Source organism: Eriocheir sinensis, chromosome 51 (genome assembly GCF_024679095.1).
Source record: "Eriocheir sinensis breed Jianghai 21 chromosome 51, ASM2467909v1, whole genome shotgun sequence".
Taxonomy (NCBI): domain Eukaryota; kingdom Metazoa; phylum Arthropoda; class Malacostraca; order Decapoda; family Varunidae; genus Eriocheir; species Eriocheir sinensis.
This window is the reverse complement of record NC_066559.1, coordinates 8900207-8915858: the sequence shown is the minus strand read 5'-3', so window position 1 is coordinate 8915858 and position 15652 is coordinate 8900207. Positions and strand designations below refer to the sequence as shown.

The window sequence follows — 15652 nt, the reverse complement described above, 5'->3', positions numbered from 1 at the left end:
GCGCAACGTCCCTCAGAGCAGCCCTTCCCGCTCCCACCAGCACCTCCGTCCCCCGTCACCGCCTGCACAGGACTCATGGTGATAGAAGCATCCCCGCGGCATGACAGGGAGCTTGAGGTGCGGAGGAAAGGGAGGGAAATGTGTGGACGTTTGTGAAGGACCAAGCTGCGTGTTCTCTTGACGGTCTAGGAGTGAGTGGAGGCAGTCAAAGGTCTGGAGAGAGTAATACAGAAAACCAAAGGAAGTACAAAGAGGAGGAGGTCAATGTGTGTGGGAGACAGAGACACAGATAGATAGATAGGTCGGTAGGTAAAGGGCAGGACGAAATTACGGAGGAAACAAAAGAAGAAGGAAGAGGAAGAGGTCATGCTGGGGTCAGGGTATGTGTAACGTGTTTGTAACAGGAGACAGACAAAAAGATTAATGGATATATAGGCAAAGGGCAGGACGAAATAATGAAGAATACAAAGAAATATGAAGAGAAAGAGGTCAGTATGTGTGTGTGAGTGAACGTGTTTGAAATGGGAGACAGCTTGATGGATGGATGGATGAATAGATAGACAGATAGATAGATAGATAGACAGAGCAAGAGAGAAAGAAACAAAAGAAAATACATCTCGAGCAGGGCCAGTGTCGCAACTCCCCCCCCCGGCGGCCGAGAGGAGATGCAGGTTAATGATTCAGCAGGTATCCCGATATCAAAGATCTGTCCTTTGCCTTTAGCTCAGTGCAGCGGCGGTGGGGGAGGGGGGCCAGGTAGGGGGGGGTGTACGGGGTGATAAGAGGGGTGTAATGGGGTGAAAGGGGGGGATACGGGGGTGTAGGGGGGAGATACGTAGGATGTAAGAGGGCGTAATGGGGTGTAGGGGGTATAGGGGGAAATGTGTGGGGTAGGAGGGGTGTGGGAGGGGGTGCGACCAGGTAGAGGTGGGTGGCGTGTTGTCTTCCCACCTCTCCCCTTCCCTTGGCTTCCACCCCGCCCCCCCCCCTTACCCCTCCCTTCCCTACCCGTGCAATGGGGAGAATGACCCCCCCCCCCCACTCGCTGATAAACCCTGGCAGTCACTCCCCCCCCCTCCCTCTCTCTCTCTCTCTCCATATTATATTTATTTTATTTTTTTGCAATAGATTTTTTTTAATCATACTCTATTTTTCTTTTTTATTTATTATCTTTTTTTCCATTTTCTTTCCTTCGTTCTCGAGTTCTCTTTCTTCCGTTCTTTCCTTCCTTCTTTCTTTCATTTACATTCCATATTTCTCTCCTTGACCTATATATCGAACCCATATACGAACTGTCCTTTCATTTACTAACTTATGTAAACTCACTAACATTACGTCATCCCTTGTTAGTGATTTCTTCTTTATTCATTTACCTGTACTAATCAGAGCACCAGTCATCCCTTGCCTACCTGTCTATCTGTCCACATTCGTCTGTCTGTCTTTCTGTGTCTGTCATCCTCATTGCTTTCTGCTGGCTTAAGTGGTGCGCGGTGGAGTGATGAGGAAGGGCTAGGGAAGAGGGAGAGGAGGGAGGGATACTGGGGGTGACGGGACTGGATCGGGTAGGGGAGATGGGGTGGGAGAGCTGCTTGGGGAGGAGGTTAGGGAGGGAGGAGGAGGGGAATGGTGGAGTGCGGGGAATGATATAATATGAGGAAATGCTGTCTGTATGAGAGAGAGAGAGAGAGAGAGAGAGAGAATGTGTGTGTTTGAGTACATAACATACAATTCTATACAATGACCGTCACAACACTATAAAAATGATGTCTCTTTAGGGTTAGAAAGGCATTGATTGACTTACACAATCATTTAGACTACACGTACTTATAGTGTTTTACGTGTATGTTGATATTTGTTCTCGGCTTGTGAATGAATGACTAAAAACTCTCAAACCCATTCAAGTCGTATAAGAAAAACAATCACTAATCTCTCTCTCTCTCTCTCTCTCTCTCTCTCTCTCTCTCTCTCTCTCTCTCTCTCTCTCTCTCTCTCTCATGGCGTAGGCAACAGTAAATTTGACCAAACAGCCTCGTTTCGACTCGTATCAATTCTGTCCAACTTCCTTATGCAAGAGTTAACCAGTCTATACATTCTTTCATTTCTTTCGCTGGTATACTTAAAATATTCTTCCTTCCTTCCTTCCTTCCTCACTACTCAGGGATAACACACTAGAGCAACGTGACTACATACGTGTCTCTGTTTAATAAGGACGCATACTGCAATACCATCATCTCTAATACCATCATCAGCAAGCAACATGGATTCGTCTACCTCTGCACTCTAGACAACACGTGTGGAAAACAAGAATGAACCTTCCATGGCAAATCCTTCCACAGAATACCTTCACAACCTCACCAAAGTGCAACTGCAGAAACACTGCCGCAATATAGGACTAACAAATGTGTGGGCCAACAAAGATCAGCTCGTGGAAATGATAATGGCAAACCACAGCGACGGAGCTCCTTCACCGTGCAGCACATCGACAACCAACAAACGCTGTAGTGTTAACAATCATTCTTGTGAACGCAGAATTCCAGCATCTCTCAACAGCGAAAGTGAACGTGCTGTGTACCCCCGTAGTGAACCCATCTGTGCAGCATCTCAGAGCAGTGATCGTGACAAAAGTCCTGCATCTCTCAACAGCGAAAGTGAAAGTGAACGTGCTGGGTACCCCCGTAGCGAACCCGTCTGTGCAGCATCTCAGGGCAGTGATCATGACAAAAGTCCTGCATCTCTCAACAACGAAAGTGAAAGTGTAGCATCTCAGGGCAGTGACCATGACAATGTTCTCTCACACGGCAGTAACTCAAACTCAAGTAATGACCCTCAAGAACCTACAGTGAATCACAAGAAACTGGAGTGTGAAATACATAAACTGTACGGAATGCTGCAAAGTATGAACAACGAAATCGAACACTCATACGAGGAAATAAAGAAAATGAACACCTGTTTCCATCATTTGGATGAACGCCTAACTAAACTTGAAAGGATCATAAGTAGAGGAGGTCATAGTGACGTTAATACTGAGGTCAGAAATACGGTGAGCCTAACTAGCCTAAACCACCGTATCAGTGATCTGGAGGAAAAAGCGAGTGAAAACACACAGGCAAGTGGTAATACAAGTGATGTGCACCAGACAACACAGCCTAATCATGACCCTCCAGTGAAAAAACATCTAATTCTTGGTGACGTCAATCTCAGCAACATCCAGGTATCCGATTTATCAGACAGCTGGAGTGTGAGAACATTAGGGGAGGCAAACTATGATCTCATGAGCTGCTGGGTGAAAGAAAAACTCTCCTGGTCTCCGGCCACTTGCATAATCTACGCTGGGCTTTTTGACATTCTGGAAAGATCCGAGTACACAGTGGCCCTGGATAACCTCGGAGCCTTGATCAGTGAACTAAAAACGAAAAACGAAAACATGGACATCTATGTTAGTCAGCTGGTGCCAAGCCTGCAGAGTGATACATTGCAGGCCAAAATAAATGACTTCAATGAACACCTACAAAAATGGGGTAATGAAAATGAAATACCCATCATAAACCCTGACCCGCTATTCAGGCTGGGGGATGGTAACATTGATGAGGATTGCTACTACGCTTATGGCCAGCACCAAGGATCCATGCTTATCAGACTAGGGGCCACAAGACTACTTCGTGCCATGGCTGGCCAGTGTACGCCTCTCCACCAGGGACACATTAACAAGGAAAATCTCAAAAAACATCTCCAGTCACACTACCTCCACAAACATCCTAACAAGCAAACACAGAGGACACCTGGCCACCCCCCCACCCCCACCTCACCAGCACGCCAGGTGGACAGCGACGGATGGAGAAGGGCGGGGCGGCGCACCTACTCTAATCCTTCTCGCCACCCCCATCCTCACCCTGCTGGGAACCACGGAAGGCGGAACAATGACCTTAATCCTCCGCGCCACCCCCACCCCTATCCTCATGGGGGCCACGGAAGGCGGGACAGTAACCTGACAACACCTGGTCCCACACCTGACGATAGGAGGGGCACTAACCCTCACTACCCGACCTCCCACCTTCGATATGAAAACTCTCAACAGCATCTCTCCCATGGATGGACTAGAAGCCACCCCCACCCCCACACCCCGAGCTCCACACCAACACCACCCCCCCCCCCAAGGCCACGCCCAAGAGGAGCGTGCTACAACTGTGGGGAAACAAACCACACGCAAAACACATGCAGGTTTGACCATAAAATACGGTGCACAACATGTTACCAATTAGGCCACAAAAATAGACTATGTAACTTCTACAGAGGATAGGTCATTGGCGAAGAAGACGTTGCCGTTGAACATTATAGTAAAGCTAAGGACGGTCTCTCCATAGAACACATCAATGCCCAGTCTCTTCTATCTAGCTTCGAGGAAATAAAATTACTATTATATGACCGTGATATTGACATTCTCTGTGTTAGTGAGACTTGGCTTCATCAACAAACACCTGACTCACTAATAATAATACCAGGTTACAATTTATTTCGACACGATAAGGGCCGCGGAGGTGGAGTGTGTCTTTATGTTAAGGATAATCTAAGCTCCAAGATCATTACACCAGATGTTGAACCCTGTACTGGAATCGAAAACACATGGATCACAGTTCAAAGCAGAAAACTACCATCAATCATTGTAGGATGCTTATACAGACATCCCAAAGCCCCCGCTACCTCATATGATTATCTAATGGAAGTCTTCAAGCACGTTAACCTAAGAAAGAAACCCATGTATGTGTTCGGCGATCTTAACGATAACCTTCTAGTTAACAACAGCAACCTGCAGAAAATAATTGAAGCTTGCGGTTTATTCCAAGTAATAAGTAAACCAACACGTGTCACCCCCCAGTCTGCCACACTACTTGATGTCCTAATCACAAACAAAAAAGAAAGTATTGTTATCTCTGATTGATTATCTCAAAAATCGACATCAGCAAACCCAAACGGACAAAAATAAAGAAAACTTTCAGAAGCCTGGCTACATACAATAAAGATAACTTTTGTGAAGCATTGCTAACCAGCTCAGACTGCTTAAATAGTATCACGTTAACTGATGACATTGACGAACAGGTGAATATACTTAACACAATATTCAATTCTTGCCTAGATCAAGTTGCCCCAATGACGACTAAATATATAAATAGACCACCTGCTCCTTGGATTGACAAAGAAGTAAGAGATAACATGAAGTACAGGGATAGCTTACAAGGCCAGCTAAAATTAGATCGACACAACACACAACTTTACAACAAATATAAAGAAGAAAAGAAACGCGTTAAGGATAAGCTCCACAAGGCAAAAACGACATACTATCATAATAAATTCCGCCAAAGTAAAGGCAACTCGTCACAAATGTGGAGTAATATTAGAGGTATAGTGCCTAACAATAAACCTAATAACAACATCATCACTAACGAAGATATTAATGACAAGGCGGAGGATTTTAACAACTACTTTGCTAACGTAGGAAGAGAAACTTTTGAGAGGTGCAAAAATGACTCTACTAACAATAATACTAACTCAGACAACGTACGAGTAACTCATGACACTATTGATAACTTAGACACAAATAACTTCTTCAGACCTAAGCCAGTTGATGTTGAGACTGTAATTCTAACGATATCCAAACTAAAGGAGACCAAAGCTGTAGGTAGCGATGGCATTTCTTTAAATTTCACAAAAGACAGCCTTTTTGTTACAGCCTTCTACCTAACATGCATATTCAACACCTCAATAGCTACAGGTAAATTTCCCACCCCATGGAAACATGCCATTGTTGTCCCGATTTTTAAAGGAGGGGATAGCAATATCAACTCCAATTACAGACCTATATCTCTCCTCCCTGTAATATCAAAGGTCTTAGAAAAAATTGTAGCTAAGCAACTTTCTGACCACCTAGAAGGGAATGCTTTACTTTCTAACTCTCAACACGGATTCAGGCCGGAGCTATCTACTGAAACTGCTCTCACAGTAATATCCAATAATGTATATAGTAACCTAGATAACAAGATAATTACTCTGATAACTTTATGTGACTTATCGAAGGCATTCGACAGTGTTAACCACGACATTTTACTGCAGCGATGCCTTAAACTACGTATAGACCCTTTCTGGATCCAAGACTACCTAGCAAACAGAACTCAATCAGTCCGGCTAAACAATCACATATCACCCAAATCCTTAATAACACATGGAGTCCCACAAGGCTCTATCCTTGGCCCTATTCTTTTTACTATTTTTGTTAATGATATCTCAGATCACATCAGCGACTGTATACTGGTTCAGTACGCAGATGACACACAGTTTATCCACAGTGACAACATTAATAACATAGACCAGCTGGGGTAGGCGGTGGCCGAAGTGATAGCGTACTGGACCCACATTCGCCGCGTGATGGACGACGCGGGTTCGAATCCTCACGCTACCACTCGGATTTTTCAGTCACCGCCGAGTGGCTTAAAACTACCCACATGCTGTCCTGAAGACCACCCATCAACCCGGACTCTAGAGGAAGCCGTCCAAGCCAATCAAGAACGAGTTCCGGGGGGCAGCATGAGCCAATGCAAGATGGCGCCACTATAAACACTCGCCTGCGCCAGAACGGGCTGGGCCGACCATCAGGCCCCACCTGGAAGAAGCCTTGGGCCGACCATCAGGCCCCACCGGGAAGATGCCTACCGGCGCAATAGGCAACGTAAAAAAAAAAAGAAAAAAAAAAAAGAGCTAAAGTAACACTGTCGAATGCCAAGACTTACTTCCTAAAAAGTGGCCTTATGTTGAATTCTAACAAATCCAATTTATATTTATCGGCACACGGCAACTGTTATCGAGCTTACCAGATGATATGACCATCAACTTTGACGGAAGTGATATACCAATAAGCAAACATGTTAAAATATTGGGTGTTTACTTTGACAAGTACATGACGTTCGACACACACATACATCAACTCAACAAAAAAGTAATAGGGGTTATAATGTTCATAAACAGAATTAAGGACATATTTGATAAGGACACCAGAGTGATTGTTATCAAGACACTAGTGTTAAGTCTAATCAATTACGGACTAAAAATATGGGGCAACACCAATGAGACCCTCATGCAGCGAGTGCAAAAACTGCAAAACTTCGCTGCCAAAGTTGCTGCTGGGGGCTACGAAAGACGCGACCGTGCTACTCCTGTGTTACAAGAACTAAAGTGGATAAAGATGAAAGAAAAAGTGAAATTCGATCAGTGCATAATGGTGTATAAAGTGACCCATAAATATTATCCTGAGTGGCTACTAAACTTACCATATGTAACACAAATTAACGAACTTGTAACGAGACAAAACGGAGACCTATTTATCCCAAGAGTGAGAACAGACAATGGTGCGCGGCCACTATTAGTAAGTGGACCAAGAGCATGGAACAAGCTCCCCCCTAATATAAAAGAACTCCCGTCACTCACGAGCTTCAAGAAAGCCCTAACTATTCACGCTCTTCAAGGAGGCTTTTGCTAAAGAACGCGTGAAGGACATAATATACACTTATCTCGTACATATGTATTATATCTAGCAAGTTCCTATATATGATATCCCATGTAAATATTTAGTAATTAAGATAAAAGATTAGTTAAAGAAAGTCTTATATATGATATCTGTACTACATGTAAAGTATTTAGTAATTAAGAGAAAAGCCATTGTACATTGTACTTTAATGGAATAAAGCATTCTGATTCTGATTCCTCCGCCTCCTCCTCTTATCCCTTCTCTCCCTCTCTTCATCACGTTCCTTTTCCCATTTTCCTCTCCCTTCTCCTCTACTTCATTTTCACTCTGCTACTCTCCATTTTCTCTTCATCTCTTCCCATCTTCTATTCCTCACGCTCTATCTCCGTAACCTCCTCTCCTCCTCTACTGTTACTCTTCCCTCTCTCCCAGTGCCTCATCATCTACCTCCTCCTGTCGTCTCGCTGCACAGATGTCCGTTACCTTCAAGGCTTATTCGGTTTTCCAGCACGGCTCTCCCGTCTCGATGCACCGCTGGCACAGGTCCTCGGGATGGGAACTTTCGTCGTCCTCGGAGCCGTCGTATCTTGATTGTTTGCGCTGCGGACGAGACGTGCATAGTCACTTTATTGTGGAGCCTCGGGTGTGGGATAAAAGGAAAAGTAGTTTCACAGTTTCGTTAAAGACTAAACCTGCCGTGACTATTGGGACCTTTTTAACTGGCAAACCACAAGGATTCAACATTGCAAGAGGCCTGCACAATAAAAAAAAAAAAATTGCACATGGCTGCGCCTCAGACGCTAAGAATTTCACGTTTAGCGGCATCTCAAAGCTTGGTTACCTGCTTGTAGGGGTAGACGACCGTGTGGCAAGTAATGCACATCTGGTAGGTGTTGGCCCACGAGTTTTTGGAGGTCCATTCCTCTTCGCATTCCGGACAATAAAAGTATCCGAACGACTTGTGTTTGCCCTGGTACGGCGTGAGCTTCTTGGACTTACACATCTGACGAGGGGAGGGCATATATTTTACACACATAATTTTCTTTGAGAGGGAGTATATATATATATATATATATATATATATATATATATATATATATATATATATATATATATATATATATATGTGTGTGTGTGTGTGTGTGTGTATATATATATATATATATATATATATATATATATATATATATATATATATATATATATATATATATATATACACACACACACACACACACACACACTGGGCCGCGGGCGTGTCTCAGTGCTCTGGGGCGACACGCTGGGAGGTAGGCATCAACAACCGTCCCAGGAGGACACGTCATGGCATCATATCCACAATTTTACGCGTCGTACAAGTGTAGAGATGCGAAAACTGACCACGTGGAGAAGATGGAGATTAGCTTAGAGAAAAGACAACACATGCGAGATGGCTGCGTTTATTTCCATATTCACTCATTGCAGTGACTAAGTTTCAAGAAAAGTAAAGAAACGTCAAAAGGTTGAGCGCAACTAAGCACATGCGAGATGGCTGCGTTTATCCCCATATTAACTTACTTGTTCCGGGTGTCGGGCTCGGAAATGGTGGTGGGCAGTTTCGGGCAGTGGGCACAACGTCTACTCGGAACTGTTATTTGTCGAACTCTACGTCTGCACGACTGCGAGTCTGCGACGATTAGTGTTGCCACATGCCATTGACGAAAATTAATATATCCAAGATGGTCTTGCTAAACGTTCTAAGATTGTCTTTAAAACCCAATGTTCCAAAAACATGTATCTCCCAATAGCCTTATATGAAAAAAGTGGGGAAATGGGCGATAAAGTGTGTCACCTCAATGAAGAAAGACTCGCAGAGGCCCGATGTCCTCGTAATCACTGGCACCCTCGGCCACAAACACAGTTGCCCGATGCGTCTTTTTATTTTTTCCCCGGAACGCCTCCGAAACGTATTCTTTCTTTACTTCGCTGATCCATGGCTCTGGTGGCTCCCGACCTGGCTTGTTCTGGCTTGTTTTGCCGGGAGCATGTTTGCTGCGGTGCTAGTCGTGAATCTGTTTGCTTGCTTTGTTGAGTAATGGAAAGAAGCAAGGCGAGCAGCCTGGCCCGTCCGACGAAAAGTTTACGTGAACATGACGTGTCCTTGTCCGGTTGTTGATACGAAGATTCCCTTGCTTTATTCCTCACAAAGAACATCTAGATATATGTTTATATGCCCTTCTCAATTTATATTGTTCGATTGATATAGCAAGCATGATTTTTATTGTGTGCCTGTAAATATCCCATAAATTTACTGGATTCGACTGAAAAAACAAGACCTAGATCTAGGAAAAAGAAATCTTGTATATATAAATAACAAGCTGTGAGAACCCGAAGGCTGTCTGTGCTTCCCTCGCCCTCTCCCGACAGCCTCCACCCCCTCACCCCGGGCAGGCGTCAACTGTAGTACCGTGCTGCGGCGCTCTGAGTAATGGCCATTAACAGACAACGCCGCGTAAGCATCAACCTTGACCCGCGGCGGCCACTCGGCTCCAAAAAAATGTCTGAATGACCGCCGATAAAGACAACCTTTCGTCAGCACCCGAACCATTAACCTTTGTAACCTCATCCCCTCAGATAAGCTAAGGCTCCTCTCTCTCTCTCTCTCTCTCTCTCTCTCTCTCTCTCTCTCTCTCGAGGCGGTGGGTCGATAACACAAATCAAGCAACAGGAAACATGGTCTGCATCGCCCATCCTGACACACAACTTGCGATAAATGTGAACAAGATAAAAAAAAAGTGCGTGTTGCCAATCCGTACGCACTCCTCCAATGAGTACTCACATCAGGGGGGAGGGGAGTGGGAAAAGGGAGAACTCCGGACTATTGGGCTGACCTGAACGCGTGTCAGAATGAAGTTACCATTAATCTTATGTTCGTTCTCTTCATCAGATGAGTCCCCCTTGGAAGGCTGAGTGCGGCGTGGCGAGCGTGTCTATGGATTACCGTATATTTTAGTGATACATAGAAAACAAAATACTGCAATCACTTATATTTACAAGTGCAGTGCTGCTCACCGCATTCCTCTATCATTACGTAACATATTAAAATGAGTGCGCACTGATTATGTACCTATACGATCATACAACGGTGACTTGGATATACAAACAGTAATAATGATGATGATGATGATGATGATGATAATAATAATAATAATAATAATAATAATAATAATAATAATAATAATAATAATAATAATAATAATAATAATAATAATAATAATAATAACTAATGGTAACGGTAATAAGGATGATAATAATGGAAGTAATAACACTGATAGTTTTATTTTGCTCCGAGACGCATACACACTCTAAGACAGAAAAGCGTAAAAATATATTGTTTCATGATATTCATTGATGTTGATGCTGAATGTTATGTATTAGTCCCAGTCTTAACTGTAATATGGATGTGCACAGTATATACAAGCAGAAGACCCAACAACACGCACACACTCACACACACACGCATTTTATTTTTCTTTCCTCCGTTTTTTTACCATTCTCTCTCTCTCTCTCTCTCTCTCTCTCTCTCTCTCTCTCTCTCTCTCTCTCGCCACCGCCGCTTTCACAGGTTCTTAAAATGAGCCTTCCGTTTCCCCGGAGCCGTTGTATCTTGATAGCTTGTGCTGCGGGCGAGACACGTGCATAGTTATTGTTTACTGTGGAGCCTTGGGTGGGGGATGAAAATAAATTAGTGGAAAACTAGCTACACAGTTTGGTTAAAGGATGTGCAGTCCTTTCAACCTTATCGAGTCATTATATTCTCCTCAACACATCATAATCATCAGCCATATTTGTTCGCCGATGGATAAAGGTCTTTCCCAGCATTATGTTGTCAACGAACTCAAGTCTGCCACTGTAAAGTCCGAATTTACTTTATCACACTTAAATTTATTAAGTAAACTTCTAGACAAAAGTAAAGTTAATCTCTTTGGATGAATTGTGTCGCCTTGTCTAACTTTACTTTTGGCGAAATTTCCTAACTAATATTGTTGAGTTCAATAATTCACAAGGTGTCGAAATATGTACTTTCCAACGTCTTTATCCGCTGTTCATCAACGCCCTGCCTCCTGAGAGCCTGCATGTTCGTTACGGAGCAGTCAGTGCTTGGGTTACCTGCTTGTAGGGGTAGACGGCCATGTCGCAAGTCTCGCACTTCTGGTACATGTTGGCGTAGGAGTGGTCGGAGGTCCATTCCACCTTGCAATACGGACAAAGAAAGAATCCGAACGACCTCCTCTCGCCCTGGTATGGCGTGAGCCTGGTTGTCTCACCCAGCTGCCGAGAGAGAGAGAGAGAGAGAGAGAGAGAGAGAGAGAGAGAGAGAGAGAGAGAGAGAAGTTAGTGTGTGAAGTTAGTGAGTGAAGTTAGTGAGTGAAGTTAGTGAAGTGAGTGAAGTGAGTGAGTGAAGTTAGTGAAGTGATTGAGTGAAGTGAGTGAGAGAGCGTTGAAACAGTATGTTACCAGATGAACACAACATAAAGGACATCTTATGTAATCATTTTACCATAAGTTTTGTTTGTTACAAAAACCGGAGGTAATAAGAACATAAGAACGTAAGGAGTCTGCAAGAGGCCGGTTGGCCTATACAGGGCAGCTCCTGTTATCCTTACCTCACTATCCATGAATTTATCCCTTTTCTTGAATGTATCTATGGTATTGGCACCCACAACATGACTGTCAAGCCTGTTCCATTCATCCACCACTCTATTTGTGAACCAATTCTTGCCTATGTCTTTACTCAATCTGAATTTGTCTTACTTGAGACCACTGCTACGAGCCGTACTCTTTTACTATTGACATCCCATTTGTTAAAGCCCTTTATCCATGGCTCATTTACTACTCTTTTACTATTGACATCCCCTTTATTAAAACCCTTTATCCATTTATAGACCTCGATGAGGTCTCCTCGCAACCTTCGCCTTTCTAGGGAGTGTAGATTTAAATGCTTAAGTCTATCCTCATTGGGCAAGTTTCTCACACCCTGAATCATCTTTGTCATCCTTCTCTGCACAGATTCTAACATCTTGATATCCATTCTATAGTAGGGGGACCAGAACTGAACCGCGTAATCTAGGTGAGGTCTATCTAGAGCTAAGTAAAGTTTGAGGATGATCTCAGCGCTCCTATTGCTTACGCTCCTTGAGATTAAACAAAGTACCCTGTTTGCACGATTCTTAGCCTGAATGCATTGGGCCCTTGGACGAAGGTCAGTGCTCACTAAGACTACGAAGTCCCTCTCACACCCAGACCTGTTTAGAGGAGTGCCATTTAAGGAGTAATTATGTGAGGGGTTATTCCTACCTACACTCAGAATACTACACTTCCCGACATTGAATTCCTTCTGCCATTTCCCCGCCCAATCATAAAGTCTGTCATGCTCATCAGGCCTGTACCGCCGTCAGCCTTTCATGGCGGGACCTGTTGGTTGGCCCAGCTCATTAGTGGTACGTGAACAAGTTTTTTATATATTTTTTTGTAATGGCGCCATCATTGCCTGGCTCATGCTGCACCCCGGAGCTCCACTTGAATTTCAGAGAGGTTCGTCTAAATCTGGGCTGGTAGGTGATCACTGAGACAACATGTGGGTTGTCTTCAGTCACTCGGCGATGATTGAAAATTGTCAGATTGTCACGAGCTGTCCCACTATCATGAGGTGCCCGCCCTGAGATGCACATGCGTAAGCTTTATTTACAAACACACAAGATTCCCTGCACGCATTGAGCCTTTTAATAGCTTTCCTCAGAGCTCAGGCTGAAATGGGCTGTATATGGCAGCTAGTAATAGGCGAGTATCCATTGAACCTGACGGAGAATCAAAAGAGAACTCTGAGGACAAGGAAGGAAAATCATAAGCTAAAATAGATAAGCTTATTATAACCTATCAAATGGCTTAATGTTGTGAACAAAAAGTGTTTGTAAACAAACCCCGGACAGCTCGCGCATGTGCAGATCAGGGTGGGACAGCGCATGGTAGAGGGACAGCTCATTACATGACACCACATCGGGTTGTCCCACCAGGACGCCACACTCGCACACTGACCACTCAGCCGCCGGCTCCCCACTGACTGCACTAACACTACCTGTCTGCTCCGACCTATCCACTACCCTCGCGGACTACCTTTAATATAGTAGTAAAATGTAACAGTAACAGGTGAAGGATACAAGTAAAGCATTTCACCCATAGACCAGCAGGAAGGCTGCTTAAGGGAGGAAAACTTTGTGAGCGTAAACGGGAAGCTGGAGTCTCCCCTCGCCAAACTAGGGAGGCGGTGGCTGAGGGGTTAGTCCTTAGTCGCTAGCGTGCCGGCGCCACGTCTAGGAGGACGTGTGTTCGAGTCCTGCCCGCCCCCACAGCTAGGATTTTTCAGTCACCGCCGAGTGGCGTGAGACCTCCCACAAGCTGTCCTGAAGACCACCTGTCAACCCGGACTCTAGATTCTCTCTCTAAAGAAAGGCTCAAAGATGAGCTCCGAGGAGCAGCATGAACCAAGCAAGATGCCGCCACAATAAATACTTGCCTGCACCATAACGGGCAGGGGCCGACCATCAGGCCCCATCGAGAAAGCCTACCAGCGTCAGAGGCCGAGACGTAAATAGAAAAAAGAAAAAAACTCACCTGGCCCACGGAGTTTTCCAGAACGCCCATGGCGCCTCGGTGCATCACTGGCACGAGCTCCGAGAAGCGTGTCATCCCCCCGTGGCCGGTGCACCTCGACTGCCTGAACTGGGAACAAGTCAACAAGAGTTACGAGACGCGTGCAGAGTCACTGTTTGTTGCGGAGCCTCGCGTTAAGAAGGAAAACTAATTCCCCAGTTTTGTTCGAGGCTAAACCTGTCTGACTTTGTGATGTCTCAAAAAGGCACAACACAAGGCTACATAAGGATACACTCAGACTGCAGGAGGCCATTCGCCCTACACATGGCAGGGCCTCATCATATCCGAGCTTCACGTTTAGCGTCAGCAGACAGACCTACCAAGTCACCGAGATGTCAAGTCATGTGAACCACATCGAGACACTCATTTTTAGTGCGCTGCTGGATGAAGACCTTACCCAGCATTGTGATATCACTGCTCCGGCAAAGACTCAAATTCCATCCACCACCAGGTTTTTGATGTGCTGTGCCACTATGCTTGACTTTATTTGAGTGTAATTTTCGAACTTCTCTTGTGGAGTTGATTGGCGTGCCGGCTCTATATAAAAAAATGTGAATGGACCGGGCATAGCAGTTGTGAGTGAGTTAATGTGAGTACCAAGAAATAAAAGACACCTTCAAGGAAAGGTTACTTAAGTCCATGAATAGTGAGGTTAGGTGGGATTAAATTTGCCGGAGCTGTCTTGTATAGTCCTACCGGCCTCTTGTAGACTATTCTTAGGTTCTTGTCTTACATCTGTTTGGAGAGCCTTTATGTTAGTTACAGAACAGTCAGTGCTTGGGTTACCTGCTTGTGAGGGTAGACGGCCATGTCGCAAGTCTCGCACTCCTGATACATGTTGGCGTAGGAGTTGTCGGAGGTCCATTCCACCTTGCAGTACGGACAAAGAAAGAGTCCGAAAGACCTCCGCTGGCCCTGGTATGGCGTGAGCCTCTCTGTTTCACTCAGCTGCCGAAGAGAGCAGTCCAGCTCAGCTATCTTGCCGTAAGTTTTCTCTATGAGTAAAGACTACGGTGGCAAGAAACACTTCTGCCACACTCTGGTCCACCAGCACTACCTGTCTGCTCAATCCTGTCCACCACCCAATAGCTTTTATACAGAGAATGTGACACAGACATTATTATAGAACAGAGTAAAGGCAGGCTAAATAGAAAGGGGGAATTTTGTGAGCCTTCACTTGTGACTTAGAAGACAAAATCCGGCCCTCCTTACTTCGTCTGTAGACTCTGAGTTCATGTCTGTCTCTGAATCGCCGAAGGATGTTGCAGGGCTCCTCACAGGGACGGAGGAGGCGTTGCTGTCTGCTTCTTCCGCCCACGAGTTCTGTTGTTGTTCCTTATTGGTTTCTACTTGGTTTCACCGTGGAGCAACCCACTACACTACCTTTATACTGAAAAACAAGCGTAAATCTAAAAGGCTCAGTTGCCAGTGTGCCTTCCCGTGTTATCT

At 44.8% G+C, this 15652-nt stretch overlaps 1 protein-coding gene and 1 long non-coding RNA gene across 2 annotated transcripts; both read right to left on the bottom strand.

Moving 5' to 3' along the window:
* Positions 1–7188: 7188 nt before the first annotated feature.
* Positions 7189–9147, bottom strand: LOC126982642 (uncharacterized). Its single transcript, XR_007735279.1, has 3 exons — positions 9071–9147; positions 8355–8516; positions 7189–8113 (listed from the first exon to the last, which is right to left on the bottom strand). It is a non-coding gene; the product is annotated as an uncharacterized LOC126982642 (long non-coding RNA).
* A 1668-nt stretch (positions 9148–10815) lies between these two features.
* LOC126982639 (uncharacterized) lies at positions 10816–15652 on the bottom strand. Its single transcript, XM_050834848.1, has 5 exons — positions 15416–15652; positions 14990–15151; positions 14165–14272; positions 11663–11824; positions 10816–11172 (listed from the first exon to the last, which is right to left on the bottom strand). The coding sequence occupies exons 1-5, from the start codon at positions 15437–15439 to the stop codon at positions 11122–11124; spliced, it is 507 nt and encodes a 168-aa protein (XP_050690805.1). The 5' UTR covers positions 15440–15652; the 3' UTR covers positions 10816–11121.